Source organism: Oncorhynchus gorbuscha, linkage group LG23 (assembly GCF_021184085.1).
Source record: "Oncorhynchus gorbuscha isolate QuinsamMale2020 ecotype Even-year linkage group LG23, OgorEven_v1.0, whole genome shotgun sequence".
NCBI classification, from domain to species: domain Eukaryota; kingdom Metazoa; phylum Chordata; class Actinopteri; order Salmoniformes; family Salmonidae; genus Oncorhynchus; species Oncorhynchus gorbuscha.
The window spans coordinates 22166469-22182255 of NC_060195.1; the positions used below are offsets into that span (position 1 = coordinate 22166469).

Here is a 15787-nt window from a genome sequence, read left to right on the forward strand (position 1 = left end):
ATACATTCCAACAGCAGTGTGGATTCCACTCCGACAGCTGGCGTAATGAACAAGCCATGTGTGTGTGTGTGTGTGTGTGTGTGTGTGTGTGTGTGTGTGTGTGTGTGTGTGTGTGTGTGTGTGTGTGTGTGTGTGTGTGTGTGTGTGTGTGTGTGTGTGTGTGTGTGTGTGTGTGTGTGTGTGTGTGTGTGTGTGTGTGTGTGTGTGTGTGTGTGTGTGTGTGTGTAATGAACATGCCATGTGTGTGTGTGTGTGTGTGTGTGTGTGTGTGTGTGTGTGTGTGTGTGTGTGTGTGTGTGTGTGTGTGTGTGTGTGTGTGTGTGTGTGTGTGTGTGTGTGTGTGTGTGTGTGTGTGTGTGTGCTATGCTTTCGATTCTCTGCCGGTGTGAGACCAAAATCCATGTGGCTAAGGGCAAGAACACTACAAAACCATTGTCAGTTCACTCTGGTTCTGTCCAACATGAACCTCACAACAACCTCTGGTGTGAGTGACATATTTCCTGATTTAAGGAGACAACAACCTCGGCTCTGTGATGTCATTCAGACATACATCACCTGGGCTTACGGGGGGAGGGGGCTTTGTGATGTCATTCAGACATACACCACCTGGGCTTGCGGGGGGAGGGGGATCTGTGATGTCATTTAGACATACATCACCTGGGCTTATAGGGGCTCTATGATATCATTCAGACATACATCAGCTGGGCTTTCAGGGGGGCTCTCAGATGTCATTCAGAAATACATCGCCTGGGCATATTTAGGGGCTCTATGATATCATTCAGACATACATCAGCTGGGCTTTCAGGGGGGCTCTCAGATGTCATTCAGAAATACATCACCTGGGCTTATTAGGGGCTCTATGATATCATTCAGAAATATCACCTGGGCTTATTAGGGGATTTATGATATCATTCAGACATATCACCTGGGCTTATGGGGGGGGGGCTCTGTGATGTCATTCAGATATACATCAGCTGGGCTTATGTGGGGCTCTGTGATGTCATTCAGACATACCAAAACCTCTCAGATATTAAGTCGTTTTTTGGGGGTCGTTTTTGTGGGGGGTAATACAGCTGACCTTTCACCCCAGCACCAAAGGAAATGCCGGTGGAGGCTGATTGGTTCAGGTTGTTTAGAAAGAGCACAGGGGGCACTGGGTTAGTCCCACACTCTGAACAAACCAGCGGCATGCTGCAAAGGGAGAGACTGACTCAGTCTATGGCTGTGTCCCAAATGGTACCCTATTCCCTATATAGTGCACGACATAGGGCTCTGGCCAAAAGCATTGCACTATGTAGGGAATAGGGTGCCATTTGGGACACTTATAAAAGTAGTGTAGAGCAGGGGTTTCCAAACCTCTCCTCTGCTCTGGGATCCCCAGCCATTTCATGTAGTTTAACTATACCAGAGCTAGCACACCTGATTCAAATTGTCAACTAATCATCAAGACCTTGAATAGGTGAATTAGGTGAGCTAGTTCAGTATTACAACAAAATTGTGAAATGTCTGGGGGTACCCAAGGAGAGGTTAGAAAACCACTAGTGGACACAGTATGACTGCCATTCGTCAATCACGATAATGCTCAGTTTAGGTCCCAGAATGCTTGAGGGGGTCTCTCTCTCTCTTTCTCTCTGTCTCATCCTTCCTTACAGTCTCTCTCTCACACACACACACACACCTGCTTAGGGGTGCAGGCCCCAACACAAACTGACACAGAAAATCCTACAGAAAACAAGGAGAGCTGTCTCCGGTCCCGGGATTGCTTTTCAACATCTCATTTGTAATGCGACCAGGAGAACAGCTGGGAAGGTGGGGGAGGAGGGAAGTACATGCATACATATATACAGTGCCTTCAGAAAGTCTTCACACCCCTTGACTTTTTCAAAGTAATGTTGTGTTACAGCCTGAATTGAAAATGGATTAAGGTTTCGATTGTTGTGTCACTGGCCTACACACAATCCCCCATATGTCAAAGTGGAATAATAATTTATGTAGATTTTTACAAATGAATAAAAAATGAAAAAATATCTTGAGTCAAAAGATATTCAACCCCTTTGTTATGGCAAGCTTAAATAAGTGCAGGACAGAAAACGTGCCTAACAAGTCACATAATAAGTTCCATGGATTCTGTGTGCAATAATAGTGTTTAACATGATTTTTTTATGACTACCTCATCTCTGTACCCCACATTTAAAATGATCTGTAAAGTCCCTCAATCAAGTAGTCAAGTTCTTTTATTATTATCCTTTTTCATGATATCCAATTACCATCTTGTCTCATCGCTGCAACTCCCCAATGGGCACGGGAGAGGCGAAGGTTGAGTCATGCGTCGTCCAAAACATGACCCGTCAAACCGCGCTTCTTAATTAACACCCTCCCCTAACCCGGAAGACGCTGAGCCAATTGTGCGCCTCACTATGGGACTCCCGGTCACAGTCGTTGTGATACAGCCTGGGATCAAACCCGGGTCTGTAGTGACGCCTCAAGCACTGTGAAGCAGTGCCTTAAGATCTCTGAGCCACTAGGGAGGCCCCGAGTAGTCAATTTCAAGTACAAATTCAACCACAACGACCTGGGAGGTTTTCCAATGCCTCACAAAGAAAAGGCACCTGTCGGTAGATAGGTAAAAAAAAAAAAAAAGCAGACGCTGAATATCGCTTTGAGCATGGTGAAGTTATTAATAACACTTTGGATGGTGTATCAATACACCCAGTCACCACAAAGATACAGGTGTCCTTCCTAACTCAGTTGCCAGAGAGGAAGGAAACTGCTCAGGGATTTCACCATGAGGCCAATTGTGATTTTAAAACAGTTACAGAGTTTAATGACTGTTCTAAGAGAAAACTAAGAATGCATCAACAACATTGTAGTTACTCCACAATACTAACCTAAATGACGGTGAAAAGAAGGAAAATTGTGCAGAAATAAATATTCCAAAATAGGTATCCTGTTTGCAACAAGGCAATTAAGTAATTGCTAAACCTGCAAAAAGTGTGGCAAAGAAATGCACTTTTTTATCCTGAATACAGAGCGTTATGTTTGGGGCTAATCCAATACAACACATTACTGATTAACACACTTCATATTGTCAAGCATGGTGGCGGCTGCACCATGTTGTGGGTATGCTTGTCATTGGCAAGGAATAGGGATTTTATTTATTCAAAATTACGCTAAGCACATACAAAACCTAGAGGAGAACCTGGTTCAGTCCACTTTCCATCAGACACTGGGAGAGGAATTCACCTTACAGCAGGACAATAACCTAAAATACAAGGCCAAATATACACTGGAGGTGATTACCAAGATGACATTGAATGTTCCTGTGTGGCCTAGTTACGGTTTTGACTTAAATCGTCTTGAAAATCTATGGCCAGACTTGAAAATGGTTGTTTAGCAATGATCAACAACCAACTTGACAGAGCTTGAATAATTTTTTAAAGAATAATGAGCAAATATTGTACAATCCAGATGTGCAAACCTCTTAAGAGATTTACCCAGAAAGACTCACAGCTGTAATCGCTGCCAAAGGTGTTTCTAACATGTATTGTCTAACAGTGGGTGAATACTTACGGTGCAGTTCAAAAGTATTTACCCGTTTCTAATATTCTCTACTTTTGCATATTTTTGAAACTGAATGTTAAAACCTAATATTAGATAAAATGAAACTGAGTTAACACACAACACAACAATGACTTACTTATTTCATTTTTTTCATGGGACCCATGTCAGCCAAAATGTTCTATTTTTGAATCATCTGTCCATGAAACATTTTTCTAAGAGTCTTGATGATCATCCAGGTGCTTTTTTGAAAAACTTGAGTCCACATTTTGGATGTCATTTGTTTTTGCCAGACATAATGTTACCAAACACTGCATTCGACAGTAAGAACCTTATACCAACGGCCAAGCATGGTGATGGTAGTATGATGGTTTGGGAATGCTTTGCTGCCTCAGGACCTGGACTTGCCTTAATAGAAGGAACCATGAATTCTGCTCTGTATCAGAGAAGTCTACAGGACTGTCAGGCCATCCATCTGTGAGCTGAAGCTGAAGTGCAGCTGAGTCATGCAGCAAGACAATGATCCAAAACACACAGTGCATTCGTAAATTATTCAGACCCCTTGACTTTTTCCACGTTTTGTTACGTTACAGCCTTATTCTAAAATGGATTAAAACATAGTTTTTTTCTACACACAATACCCCAAAGTTTTTTAGGAATTTTTACCAATGTATTTTTAAAAAATCAACAGAAATATCACATTTACATAAGTATTCAGACCCTTTACTCAGAGCATTGTTTAAGCACCTTAGGCAGCGATTACAGCCTTGAGTCTTCTTGGATATGACGTTACAAGCTTGGCACACCTGTATTTGGGGAGTTTCTCCCATTCTCCCGATGTTTGATCGGGTTCAAGTCCGGGCTCTGGTTGGGTCACTCAAGGACATTCAGAAAAGTCACTCCTGCGCTGTCTTGGCTGTGTTCTTAAGGTCGTTGTCCTGTTGGAAGGTGAACCTTCCAACAGTTTTCATCAAGGATCTCTCTGTACTTTGCTCCGTTCATCTTTTCCTTCATTCCTGACTAGTCTCCTAGTCCCTGCCATTGATGTGAGGCTTGGCATTCAGGCCAAATAATTCAATCTTGGTTTCATCAGATCAGAGAATCTTGTTCGTCATGGTCTGAGAGTCCTTTGGGTGACTTTTGACAAACCCCAAGCGGGCTGTGATGTGCCTTTTACTGAGGAGTGGCTTTCGTCTGACCACTCTACCATAAAGACCTGATTGGTGAAGTGCTGCAGAGATGGTTGTCCTTCTGAAATTGTTTGGAAGCCTTCCCCAGATCTGTGCCTCGACACAATCCAGGCTCGAAAATCTAAGGACAATTCCTTCGACCCCATGGCTTGGTTTTTGCTCTGACATGCACGGCCAACTGTGGGACCTAATATAGACAGGTGTGTGCCTTTCCAAATCATGTCCATTCAATAGAATTTACCACAGGTGGACTCCAGTCAAGTTGTAGAAACATCTCAAAGATGATCGATGGAAACAGGATGAACCTGAGCTCAATTTCGAGTCTCATAGCAACGGGTCTGAATACTTATTATTATTATTATTATTATTATTATTTTTACAATTTTGCTAAAGTTTCTAAAAACCTGTTTTCACTTTGTATTATGGGATATTGTGTGTAGATTGATGAGCAAAAATGTAATTTAATCCATTTCACAATAAAGCATAACATTACAAAATGTGGAAAAAGTAATGGGGTCTGAACACTTTCTGAATGTTCTGTACATGAAAATGGTTAAAAAGGTTTGGAATGGCCTAGTCCAAGTCCAGACCTAATACTGATTGGGATGTTGTGGCAGGACTTGAGACAAGCAGTTCATGCTTGAAAACCCCAAATGTTGCTGAGTGAAAGCAATTCCTCCACAGAGATGAGAGAGACTGATCAACAACTACAGGAAGTGTTTGGTTGTGGTCATTGCAGCTAAAGGTGGTACAACCAGTTATTGAGTGTAAGGGGGCAATTACTTTTTCACACAGGGGCATTGGGTGTTGCATAACTTTGTTAAATTAAATAAATAAATAAAGTATCATTGTTATTCATTATTGGTTTTGGTTGAAGATCTGATAACATTCAGTACAAAACAAATAGCAAGAAAAAAAAAGAAAATCAGAAAGGGTGCAAATAGTTCACAGCACTGTACAGTATCTAATCAATTTTTAATCTTTTTTCAAATTCATTTTATAATTTTTCTTCAAATTTGACAGTACAAAGTATTTTGAGCAGATTATTGACAAAGACAATCAAATCCATTTTAATTCAACTTTGTAACCCAACAAAATGTGGAAAAAGTACCGGGGTGTGAATACTCTCTGGAGGCACACAAAGAGGAGAAAAAGCAGAATCTGCAGGAGGACTGGTGTGTTATTGTAAGCCCCTGGTGAAAGGTCAGGCATGCACACTCCCTGCTGCCCTCTGACCTGTAGCAATGACCAAACACAGACTCCAGCCACCAACAATAAACTATTGTTTCACCACTGTACGACACAATGCACTGTCTGTGAGAGTATGTGCTGCCCAGCCTCCTCACCCTCCTGCTGCCCAGCCTCCTCACCTACCTGCTACCCCGCCTCCTCACCCTCCTGCTACCCGGCCTCCTCACCCTCCTGCTACCTGGCCTCCTCACCCTCCTGCTACCCAGCCTCCTCACCCTCCTACGACCCGGCCTCCTCACCCTCCTGCTACCTGGCCCCCTCACCTTCCTGCTACCTGGCCTCCTCACCCTCCTGCTACCCGGCCTCCCCACCCTCCTGCGACCCGGCTTTCTCACCCTCCTGCTACCCGGCCTTCTCACCCTCCTGCTACCTGGCCTCCTCACCCTCCTGCTACCCGGCCTCCTCACCCTCCTGCTACCTGGCCTCCTCACCCTCCTGCTACCCGGCCTTCTCACCCTCCTGCTACCCTGCCTCCTCACCCTCCTGCTACCCAGCCTCCTCACCCTCCTGCTACCCGGCCTCCTCACCATCCTGCTACCCGGCCTCCTCACCCTCCTGCTACCCGGCCTCCTCACCCTCCTGCTACCTGGCCTCCTCAACCTCCTGCTGCCCAGCCTCCTCACCCTCCTGCTGCCCAGCCTCCTCACCCTCCTGCTGCCCAGCCTCCTCACTCTCCTGCTGCCCAGCCTCCTCACCCTCCTGCTACCCGTCCTCCTCACCCTCCTGCTACCTGGCCTCCTCACCCTCCTGCTACCTGGCCTCCTCACCCTCCTGCTGCCCGGCCTCCTCACCCTCCTGCTACCCGGCCTCCTCACCCTCCTGCTGCCCAGCCTCCTCACCCTCCTGCTGCCCAGCCTCCTCACCCTCCTGCTACCCAGACTCCTCACCCTCCTGCTGCCCAGCCTCCTCACCCTCCTGCTGCCCAGCCTCCTCACCCTCCTGCTACCCGGCCTCCTCACCCTCCTGCTGCCCAGCCTCCTCACCCTCCTGCTGCCCAGCCTCCTCACCCTCCTGCTATCCAGCTTCCTCACCCTCCTGCTGCCCAGCCTCCTCACCCTCCTGCTATCCAGCTTCCTCACCCTCCTGCTGCCCAGCCTCCTCACCCTCCTGCTACCCGGCCTCTTCACCCTCCTGCTGCCCAGCCTCCTCACCCTCCTGCTGCCCAGCCTCCTCACCCTCCTGCTACCCGGCCTCCTCACCCTCCTGCTACCCGGCCTCCTCACCCTCCTGCTGCCCAGCCTCCTCACCCTCCTGCTGCCCAGCCTCCTCACCCTCCTGCTATCCAGCCTCCTCACCCTCCTGCTATCCAGCTTCCTCACCCTCCTGCTGCCCAGCCTCCTCACCATCCTGCTGCCCAGCCTCCTCACCCTCCTGCTATCCAGCCTCCTCACCCTCCTGCTGCCCAGCCTCCTCACCCTCCTGCTGCCCAGCCATAGCTGTGTCTGACCTAGACTCAACAGACCTCTAGTCTGCCTGCCTGTCTATGTTGTGGCTATTTCAGGCTGGAAAGTATGTCAGTGTGGGTGTGCCATAATTCCAATACATCCGCAACAATATAAAGATGTTGCCTTCAGTGGCTAATGTGTTTGCAACATGTATTGACGCAGACTGGGGTACAGGCTTCTGGCTAGCCTAATGGAAGTCATGTCAGACAAGATTGGAGGACTGCAGGGAGGACTGGTGAAAACAGTAGGCCAGTTGGACTGCAGGAGAACTCACTATCTTTCCCTCCTCTATTCTAATTGAGCTGTTTCTCCTCATTCCTCCACAGGGCACCTATCCCAGTCGCATTGAACACCATGATTCTGTACCAGGAGGACTAATGCAGGGTGTCCCCATACCACCCTCTGCCATTGTGGGATAAAAACCATCAACCTACCCCTGAGGTGTCTTGATGGACACATTAAAACACAAACACCAGACGTGCTAAACTAACATTGACTTGATCTGAGCTCCTGTTTAATTCAGTTCCTTTTGAAGCCAGACTTTGTTTCTTAATCACCACATCCTCAACTCAGCAACATGCTGTTCCCAGTCTTAAATCAATTTACGACCTCCTGGGTAACACAGCTTCATTACTGGGGAATGTGATTAGTAGCCCAATGCTAATAAGGAGAAGCGAGAGAAAGATGGTTGCTGTGTAAACACCATCTGACATGCTAATAATCACTTTATGGCCTGTAGTCTGACAGAAGCCTTGCTCTATGGATCTATCCTCATCATTGACATGAACTGGAGCAGATCTTCCTACTCACACTCAGCTCTGTTTGTCACGTCTGGAAGATGGCTTATGTCTGAGCTTTGCCTGATGGTTTTGTGTGGATCATTTCCTGGAAATGCCAATAGGAATTTATTATAACAGTGCAATATAGTATTTACATTTTATGACACCTTTGTCTCAATACACACACTTTGTCATTGTTAATAACATTGACTTTAACCAAGACATATGTATCAATCCCTATTCTAAACTACTGTTTGCTTAACCCACACTCCGGGCTCTGTGGATATACTACAGAGCTGTGAGGGGACCAAATGCTACCCAGTGGCTTAGTTATGTTTCTCCAACACTCTAAATGAACTTCACACATTCCCTCTGGCTTAGGGCTAGCCATAAACTGCTGCAGTGGGAGGATTGTGAGGTAGGAAGGGAGAGATGGAGGGAGGGACGGAGGGAGGGATGGATGGACGGAAAGAGGGTGAGATGGAGGGAGGGAGAGAGAGAGAGATCGAAGGAGGGAGCGATGGAGGGAGATATGGAACGAAGGAAGGGGAGAGAGAGGGACTCAACCTCATCACAGGTTCTATTCACTTTTAGAAGGCTCAGAGATGGTTAGAAAGTTAGATAAGCAGGCTGCATTGATTTCCATTGTATACGTTTAGAGCATCAGCCCGTTTGGTGGTTTACTCTATAAAGGTGTGTCCAGATGCTCAGTCATGAATCCTGAAGGGCTGCCTCTCATTGACACACCAGCATGTAGCCGCACGGTGGTCCTAGTTTGTACAAACAGCACAGCAGGCCCCTACAAACCAAACAGCTCCACCTCCAAAAGGCCCCACATCTCCACATGTCCATATGGCTGCCCGTCTCCATTGACTAAATGCAATGCTGGTAATATATAGTCTACCTTTTCTGCACCACGATCCTGTACGTCATAATGAGTCGCACTTTACTAAACGAGACAACAACACCAAGGTGAATGCAGTTCAATTTAATTTGTGATCATAATTTATTTTTTTCTAACTGTTATGGTAACTATCCCATGACTTACTTGTTTCCCCATTTAGTTGGCACAAATGTTAACACCCACATTTCTGCATTAATAGTCTCTCTCTCGACCATGCAGACCCTGAATCATTGCATAAGCTTATACAGTTCATATGCCTCTCTGGCAGCTGGGCCCAAACTGCATGTAGCGGAAAATATTTGTCATCTGACGTGATGTTCTGCATTCCCCGTGCACCAAGGACACACAGGAACAGCAAACTCTTATTTAGGAGGGGAGAACTCAAATGGGGTCAAGGGTTATTGTTGTTCCTTTGTTAGTCATTTAGCAGACGCTCTTATCCAGAGCTACTTACAGGAGCAATTAGGGTTAATGGCCTTGCACAAGGGCACAGGCAGATTTTTCACCTAGTCGTCTTGGGGATTCGAAACAGCAACCTTTCAAAATGCATTCTCTACTCCACATCATAGCAATCAACCTGAACTCTAAGAAAAGTGTTGTTACATGTCCAGTAGTTTTAAAAGTATGTTCCTTTTCTACTCCTGAAGGTCCCATCTGAAGGTATGAAACTAAGGTCACAAAATAATTATAGAATGTCAGCATATGTTTTGATGTGGACTCAAGATTTTCTACTGTATGTTGAGTTGCCATTGTTGACCCCCCACAGTATGTCCAAAGCCCAGCGTTGGGTCAAATGGAGTGCAAAGTATCTCAGATCACGTGGGAAATAATCTCTGATTCGGTTTCAGTATCTCTGAGCTATTTTGTTTTCTGCACAACCACCATGCTTGTCTTAGTCTTATCAAATCTGTCATATCATGAAGAAAGGAAGAAGTTTGTTTCTCTAATATCCGCATGCCATCGTCTATCTCTCCCTCTGTGTACCCAGTTAGGCGCTAGCTAGGCTACCCCCAGTGAGGCACTAACTAGGCTAACCCCAGTGAGGCGCTAACTAGGCTAACCCCAGTGAGGAACCCCTTCCGATATCATCACCAGGAAGACCAGTAAGGTTGTGTCGTCTACTTTTAAGCCCACAGCTATCCTTGCCGCCTTGCTCCATTTATGATCAGAAACGCTGTGGCATTGCGCAGCAAACAAACATAAATTGCCTAATCGAGTCGCATTGCTCTCTATGGGTATCTGTTGACTTTTGCTTAAGCGTCTCCGTGACTGCTTGGCTGTGTGACTCACTGATCCTATCTGCCTGAGCGTCGTGCGCTTGGCTCCCCATGTCCCCTTGCTTTCCCCACAAACAGACAGACAGGAGGCAGACATACAGAAAGGCAGGCTAGAGCAGGCAGACTGACAGACAGACACAGACAGAGAGACAGACAGACAGGCAGACTACAAGTCTGTTGAGTCTAGATCAGACACAGCTACGGCTGGGCAGCAGGATGGTAAGGAGGCTGGGCAGCAGGAGGGTGAGGAGGCTGGGCAGCAGGATGGTGAGGAGGCTGGGCAGCAGAATGTTGAGGAGGCTGGGCAGCAGGATGGTTAGGAGGCTGGGCAGCAGGATGGTGAGGAGGCTGGGCAGCAGGATGGTGAGGAGGCTGGGCAGCAGGATGGTGAGGAGGCTGGGCAGCAGGAGGGTGAGGAGGCTGGGTAGCAGGATGGTGAGGAGGCTGGGCAGCAGGAGGGTGAGGAGGCTGGGCAGCAGGATGGTGAGGAGGCTGGGCAGCAGGATGGTGAGGAGGCTGGGTAGCAGGATGGTGAGGAGGCTGGGCAGCAGGAGGGTGAGGAGGCTGGGTAGCAGGATGGTGAGGAGGCTGGGCAGCAGGAGGGTGAGGAGGCTGGGTAGCAGGATGGTGAGGAGGCTGGGCAGCAGGAGGGTGAGGAGGCTGGGCAGCAGGATGGTGAGGAGGCTGGGCAGCAGGAGGGTGAGGAGGCTGGGCAGCAGGAGGGTGAGGAGGCTGGGCAGCAGGAGGGTGAGGAGGCTGGGTAGCAGGATGGTGAGGAGGCTGGGCAGCAGGAGGGTGAGGAGGCTGGGCAGCAGGAGGGTGAGGAGGCTGGGCAGCAGGAGGGTGAGGAGTCTGGGTAGCAGGATGGTGAGGAGGCTGGGCAGCAGGAGGGTGAGGAGGCTGGGCAGCAGGATGGTGAGGAGGCTGGGCAGCAGGAGGGTGAGGAGGCTGGGCAGCAGGAGGGTGAGGAGGCTGGGTAGCAGGATGGTGAGGAGGCTGGGCAGCAGGAGGGTGAGGAGGCTGGGCAGCAGGAGGGTGAGGAGGCTGGACAGCAGGAGGGTGAGGAGGCTGGGCAGCAGGAGGGTGAGGAGGCTGGGCAGCAGGATGGTGAGGAGGCTGGGCAGCAGGAGGGTGAGGAGGCTGGGCAGCAGGATGGTGAGGAGGCTGGGCAGCAGGAGGGTGAGGAGGCTGGGTAGCAGGATGGTGAGGAGGCTGGGCAGCAGGATGGTGAGGAGGCTGGGCAGCAGGAGGGTGAGGAGGCTGGGCAGCAGGAGGGTGAGGAGGCTGGGCAGCAGGAGGGTGAGGAGGCTGGGTAGCAGGATGGTGAGGAGGCTGGGCAGCAGGAGGGTGAGGAGGCTGGGTAGCAGGATGGTGAGGAGGCTGGGCAGCAGGAGGGTGAGGAGGCTGGGTAGCAGGAGGGTGAGGAGGCTGGGCAGCAGGAGGGTGAGGAGGCTGGGCAGCAGGATGGTGAGGAGGCTGGGCAGCAGGAGGGTGAGGAGGCTGGGCAGCAGGATGGTGAGGAGGCTGGGCAGCAGGAGGGTGAGGAGGCTGGGCAGCAGGAGAGTGTGGAGGCTGGGTAGCAGGAGGGTGAGCAGGCTGGGCAGCAGGAGGGTGAGGAGGCTGGGTAGCAGGAGGGTGAGGAGGCTGGGTAGCAGGAGGGTGAGAAGGCTGGGTGGCAGGAGGGTGAGGAGGCTGGGCAGCAGGAGAGTGTGGAGGCTGGGTAGCAGGAGGGTGAGCAGGCTGGGCAGCAGGAGGGTGAGGAGGCTGGGTAGCAGGAGGGTGAGGAGGCTGGGTAGCAGGAGGGTGAGAAGGCTGGGTGGCAGGAGGGTGAGGAGGCTGGGCAGCAGGAGGGTGAGCATCAGGAGTGTGAGGAGTTTGGGCAGCAGGAGGGTGAGGAGTACACTATCTGTGCACGTCACTTGACACTTGCATACTGCGCTGCAGTCAAAAGGTGTGATTTAGGAAGGGTCCGTTAGAAAATGGAGGGTAGGCACTAAGCCTGAATGGACTATAAGCCTAACTTGAGTTACACCACCACAACTTTGTACAGAAAAATACAAAGTTGTGAATTAGCAGCTTGTCGTAAATATCATCAGTCCTCACTGTGGTGAGGCACTTTTTGAAGATGGCTGCCTACAGATCTACTTCAGGTGAAAGGTTGTGGGAATTGCTCATAAATATTCATTTTTGGGGAGGGTAAACTAATTGTATCTGATCCCAACACTTTTTCACATGTGCCTTGCGAGCAAATACGGCTCTAGACAGTTAGTGTACAGTGGTAAGGTGCTGAGTTCCTGCTATCTGTTACCACTTGCAGTGTAGGTTCAATCCCCCATGGGGTGCAAAGAAAACAATTGAAATGTGGACTTCCATTTATTGAGGTATTGTGTTGGGAAGAAAAGTGTAATAATCACCTTGAAAATGAAGATTAGAGGCTCAATTCAATACAACCCGCATTGCCATATTTCTGGAGCAGCTCTTTTTCCTAATAGTCAAATGATCTCATAGATCCGTCTTGGGTACTGTATAAAAACCTACTACTGGGGTGACTCCTCTCACAGGTATGCTTTCACTTCTCAGAATGAAATAGTGTGTCGGCATGGGATGGATGTTGTCAATGAAGGATACGACAAATGTACATCTGCCCCATGTGGTCTTAGAAATGTCAACCACTGAACTATGAGCCAACTGTCTTAGCAGCCTGCACCGCCAGTCATAGCGGTTAGGAAAAAATACAATGAGTTGACACGACCACCATTGTCATCCATTTCTTGTCACGATGGATCTAGCTACGAATAGAAACGTATAATCCTCATCGTTTACATGTTTTTTTTCCCTTAGTCAAAGCCCATAGATATGTATGAAATGGTAAGGAAAAACGTTGTATTTGGTCATATGTGGAAATGTGCCTTACTGCCTTTTAGAATGTTGTGTAACGTCAGTAGTCTATTCAAGGAAGCATCGTGCAAAATATATTGGCACACTCCACTTACCAAGACCATTGACAAATACGGCCCGCTGTCACCTGCTTTTATAGTAAGCCTTGCGGTGGTACCACCCAGCACATCTAGAAGGGAGTGTATTTCATACCGAACCCCTACCTTAAGATGACGTAGACGCACCTTCTCAAGGTGCCTCTACATCACAAAATGTCAATGGTAGAGTTGAACCGCTAGGGGGAAAGAGCTAGATTTACTACTAAAAGACCAAAATATATCACTTTTGCAATGAACTGTCAAAACGAAGACCAGAACGCAGGTGTCTCACTATAACTTAGCCTTAAACATGGTTTTCCATCAAAAAAAGTTTTAATGAAAGTTATTCTTTAAAACACTTTCAGTTGTTATTGTTGCTTACTACTAAGTTACTACTCACCCCGTGCACAGTCCGACAACAGGATTATTTCACAAATGAGCAGGCAAATCCATAAATGCCCCATTCTTTCTGGATCTCAGGTTTCAACACTTCAAATCTGGGATAATGAGAAAACAAGAAAATTCACAGTGAGGCGAGGTGCAACAACACATACTGGTTTTATCCACATCATCTCTAAGCTCCTGGATATGCTTTTACAACAACAATATTATCTCACAGACATTTCTTTGGAAGTGGGATAGCCAAGGCATTGAGTAAATATAACAGACTTACAGTCTTGTAACTAGTGACATTAAAACAAGTTGTTAATCATTTAACTGGAAAATACAAGACTTCTGTTCCCAACACTAGAAAATGTGTTTCTGGAAAAGCCATTTAGGCTTTTTATTTATGATCTTCATTCAAACGAGCAGCTCTTATTCTGTTCATATGACCCTCTGTTTCTGGATAGAGGAGTTATTATTTCTGCCATTGTGTACATCAAATTTGAAATCATGAACATCCTTTAGAGTTTTGAATGTAATCTGTGATAAGAATGATCAACATAACATGGACTGTTATATTAAAGCATCTGCTATTGGAGAACGAGACATGTCCTCCTAACTCATTGTATTAGAATTGGTTATAGATGCTGATGTATAAACTACAGTTAATCTAGCTGCTAATGAACCATCCACATAGATCATAAAATAAACATGTCATATGTGAGTTGGGTCGAGGCCAGGGTCATCATTGTCCAGCGCCCCTGGAGCAATTAGGGTTAAGTGCCTTGCTCAACAGAGTTTTCACATAGTCGACTCGGAAGGTTGGAACTACCTTTCGGTTACTGACCCAACTCGTTAACCACTAGGCTACATTCCGCTCTAGATCAGTGAGACATGGTGAATCAGTGGAATGACAACATTTTACACTCAAAAGTGGACAACAAATAATAGCTTTTATAAGGTAATATAGACTAACTATAATTTATGATGAACCCAAACATTTTGATTTGTGCAATACAGCTGTGTACTGTCCTATTAGTAAAGCATTAGTAATAATCTGTAGTATCAATCAAAAGTTGTCTACTAATGCATTTCTAAAACAAACACGCATCCTTCTAAAATAAGCTGCTTAAAAATAATCACATTGTAACCAGGGCCAATAACCCATCTTAAAATAATACAAGTTAAGTAGTGACTTACCTGAAATGTCCTGCAGCAATGATTTGTATTGAATCGGTTCCCCACTAACGGAAAGTCTATCATTCTTATTGCCTTTACATTTTGCATCAAAGGTGATCTAATCCAAATAATCAACAAATCAATATCCACTAAATGTTGAACTGCACGCACTGTCGCTCAAGTACCTGTGGCTCAGTTATTGAAAAACATTGTACCCTCCAATACAAAGAACACTATTGAACGTTAATATCAAAGATGCGAGAGATCAAATCTAGTTCGTTTTTTGAATGACAGTCATCACATAACGCTCGTGCGAGACCACCTCACCGGACAGAACGCGTGCGTAAAAACTAAATAAATAAAAATCCTCTGCTCGCGGTAGTCTACAGTTCATTCCTACCCTCATTAATTTAGGAAGAGACGCTGGAGACCCAATCTGTTTATTTATTTTCGCAATTTTCATTTGCATCCAAATACCTTTTTGCAATAATTGAGCTAACAGACCTTGCCATCCAGTAATCGACCGCAGGCAAACAAACAGCCGAGGGAAAGGCGGTCCATCCAAGCTCGGAACTTTTGCCCAATCACAGTGTAGCCCTAGTCACAGCTACTCAACAAATTTTAAGAATTAACTCTTTCGTATTAGCCTACATTTAAGGCAGTTCTGCTGAAAACATGGACTACATCATAATAATACAAATATATATATATATATATATATATATATATATATATATATATATATATATATATATATATATATATATATATATATATGCATCATAATAATTGTAAATATATATATATAGGCTAATATACATAATCACAAAATGTATGACAATAAA

At 46.7% G+C, this 15787-nt stretch overlaps 1 protein-coding gene across 1 annotated transcript in view; it reads right to left on the reverse strand.

Annotated features, from left to right (window-relative positions):
- fgfrl1a (fibroblast growth factor receptor like 1a) overlaps positions 1-15463 on the reverse strand; it is a 93635-nt gene extending 78172 nt beyond the window's left edge. Inside the window, exons 1-2 of the mRNA XM_046324054.1 lie at positions 14964-15463; positions 13780-13876 (exon numbers count right to left, since the gene is read on the reverse strand). Coding sequence (XP_046180010.1) covers positions 13780-13843 — 64 coding nt within the window. The 5' untranslated portion in view covers positions 13844-13876; positions 14964-15463. The remainder of the gene's footprint in view (positions 1-13779; positions 13877-14963) is intronic.
- Positions 15464-15787: the final 324 nt, after the last annotated feature.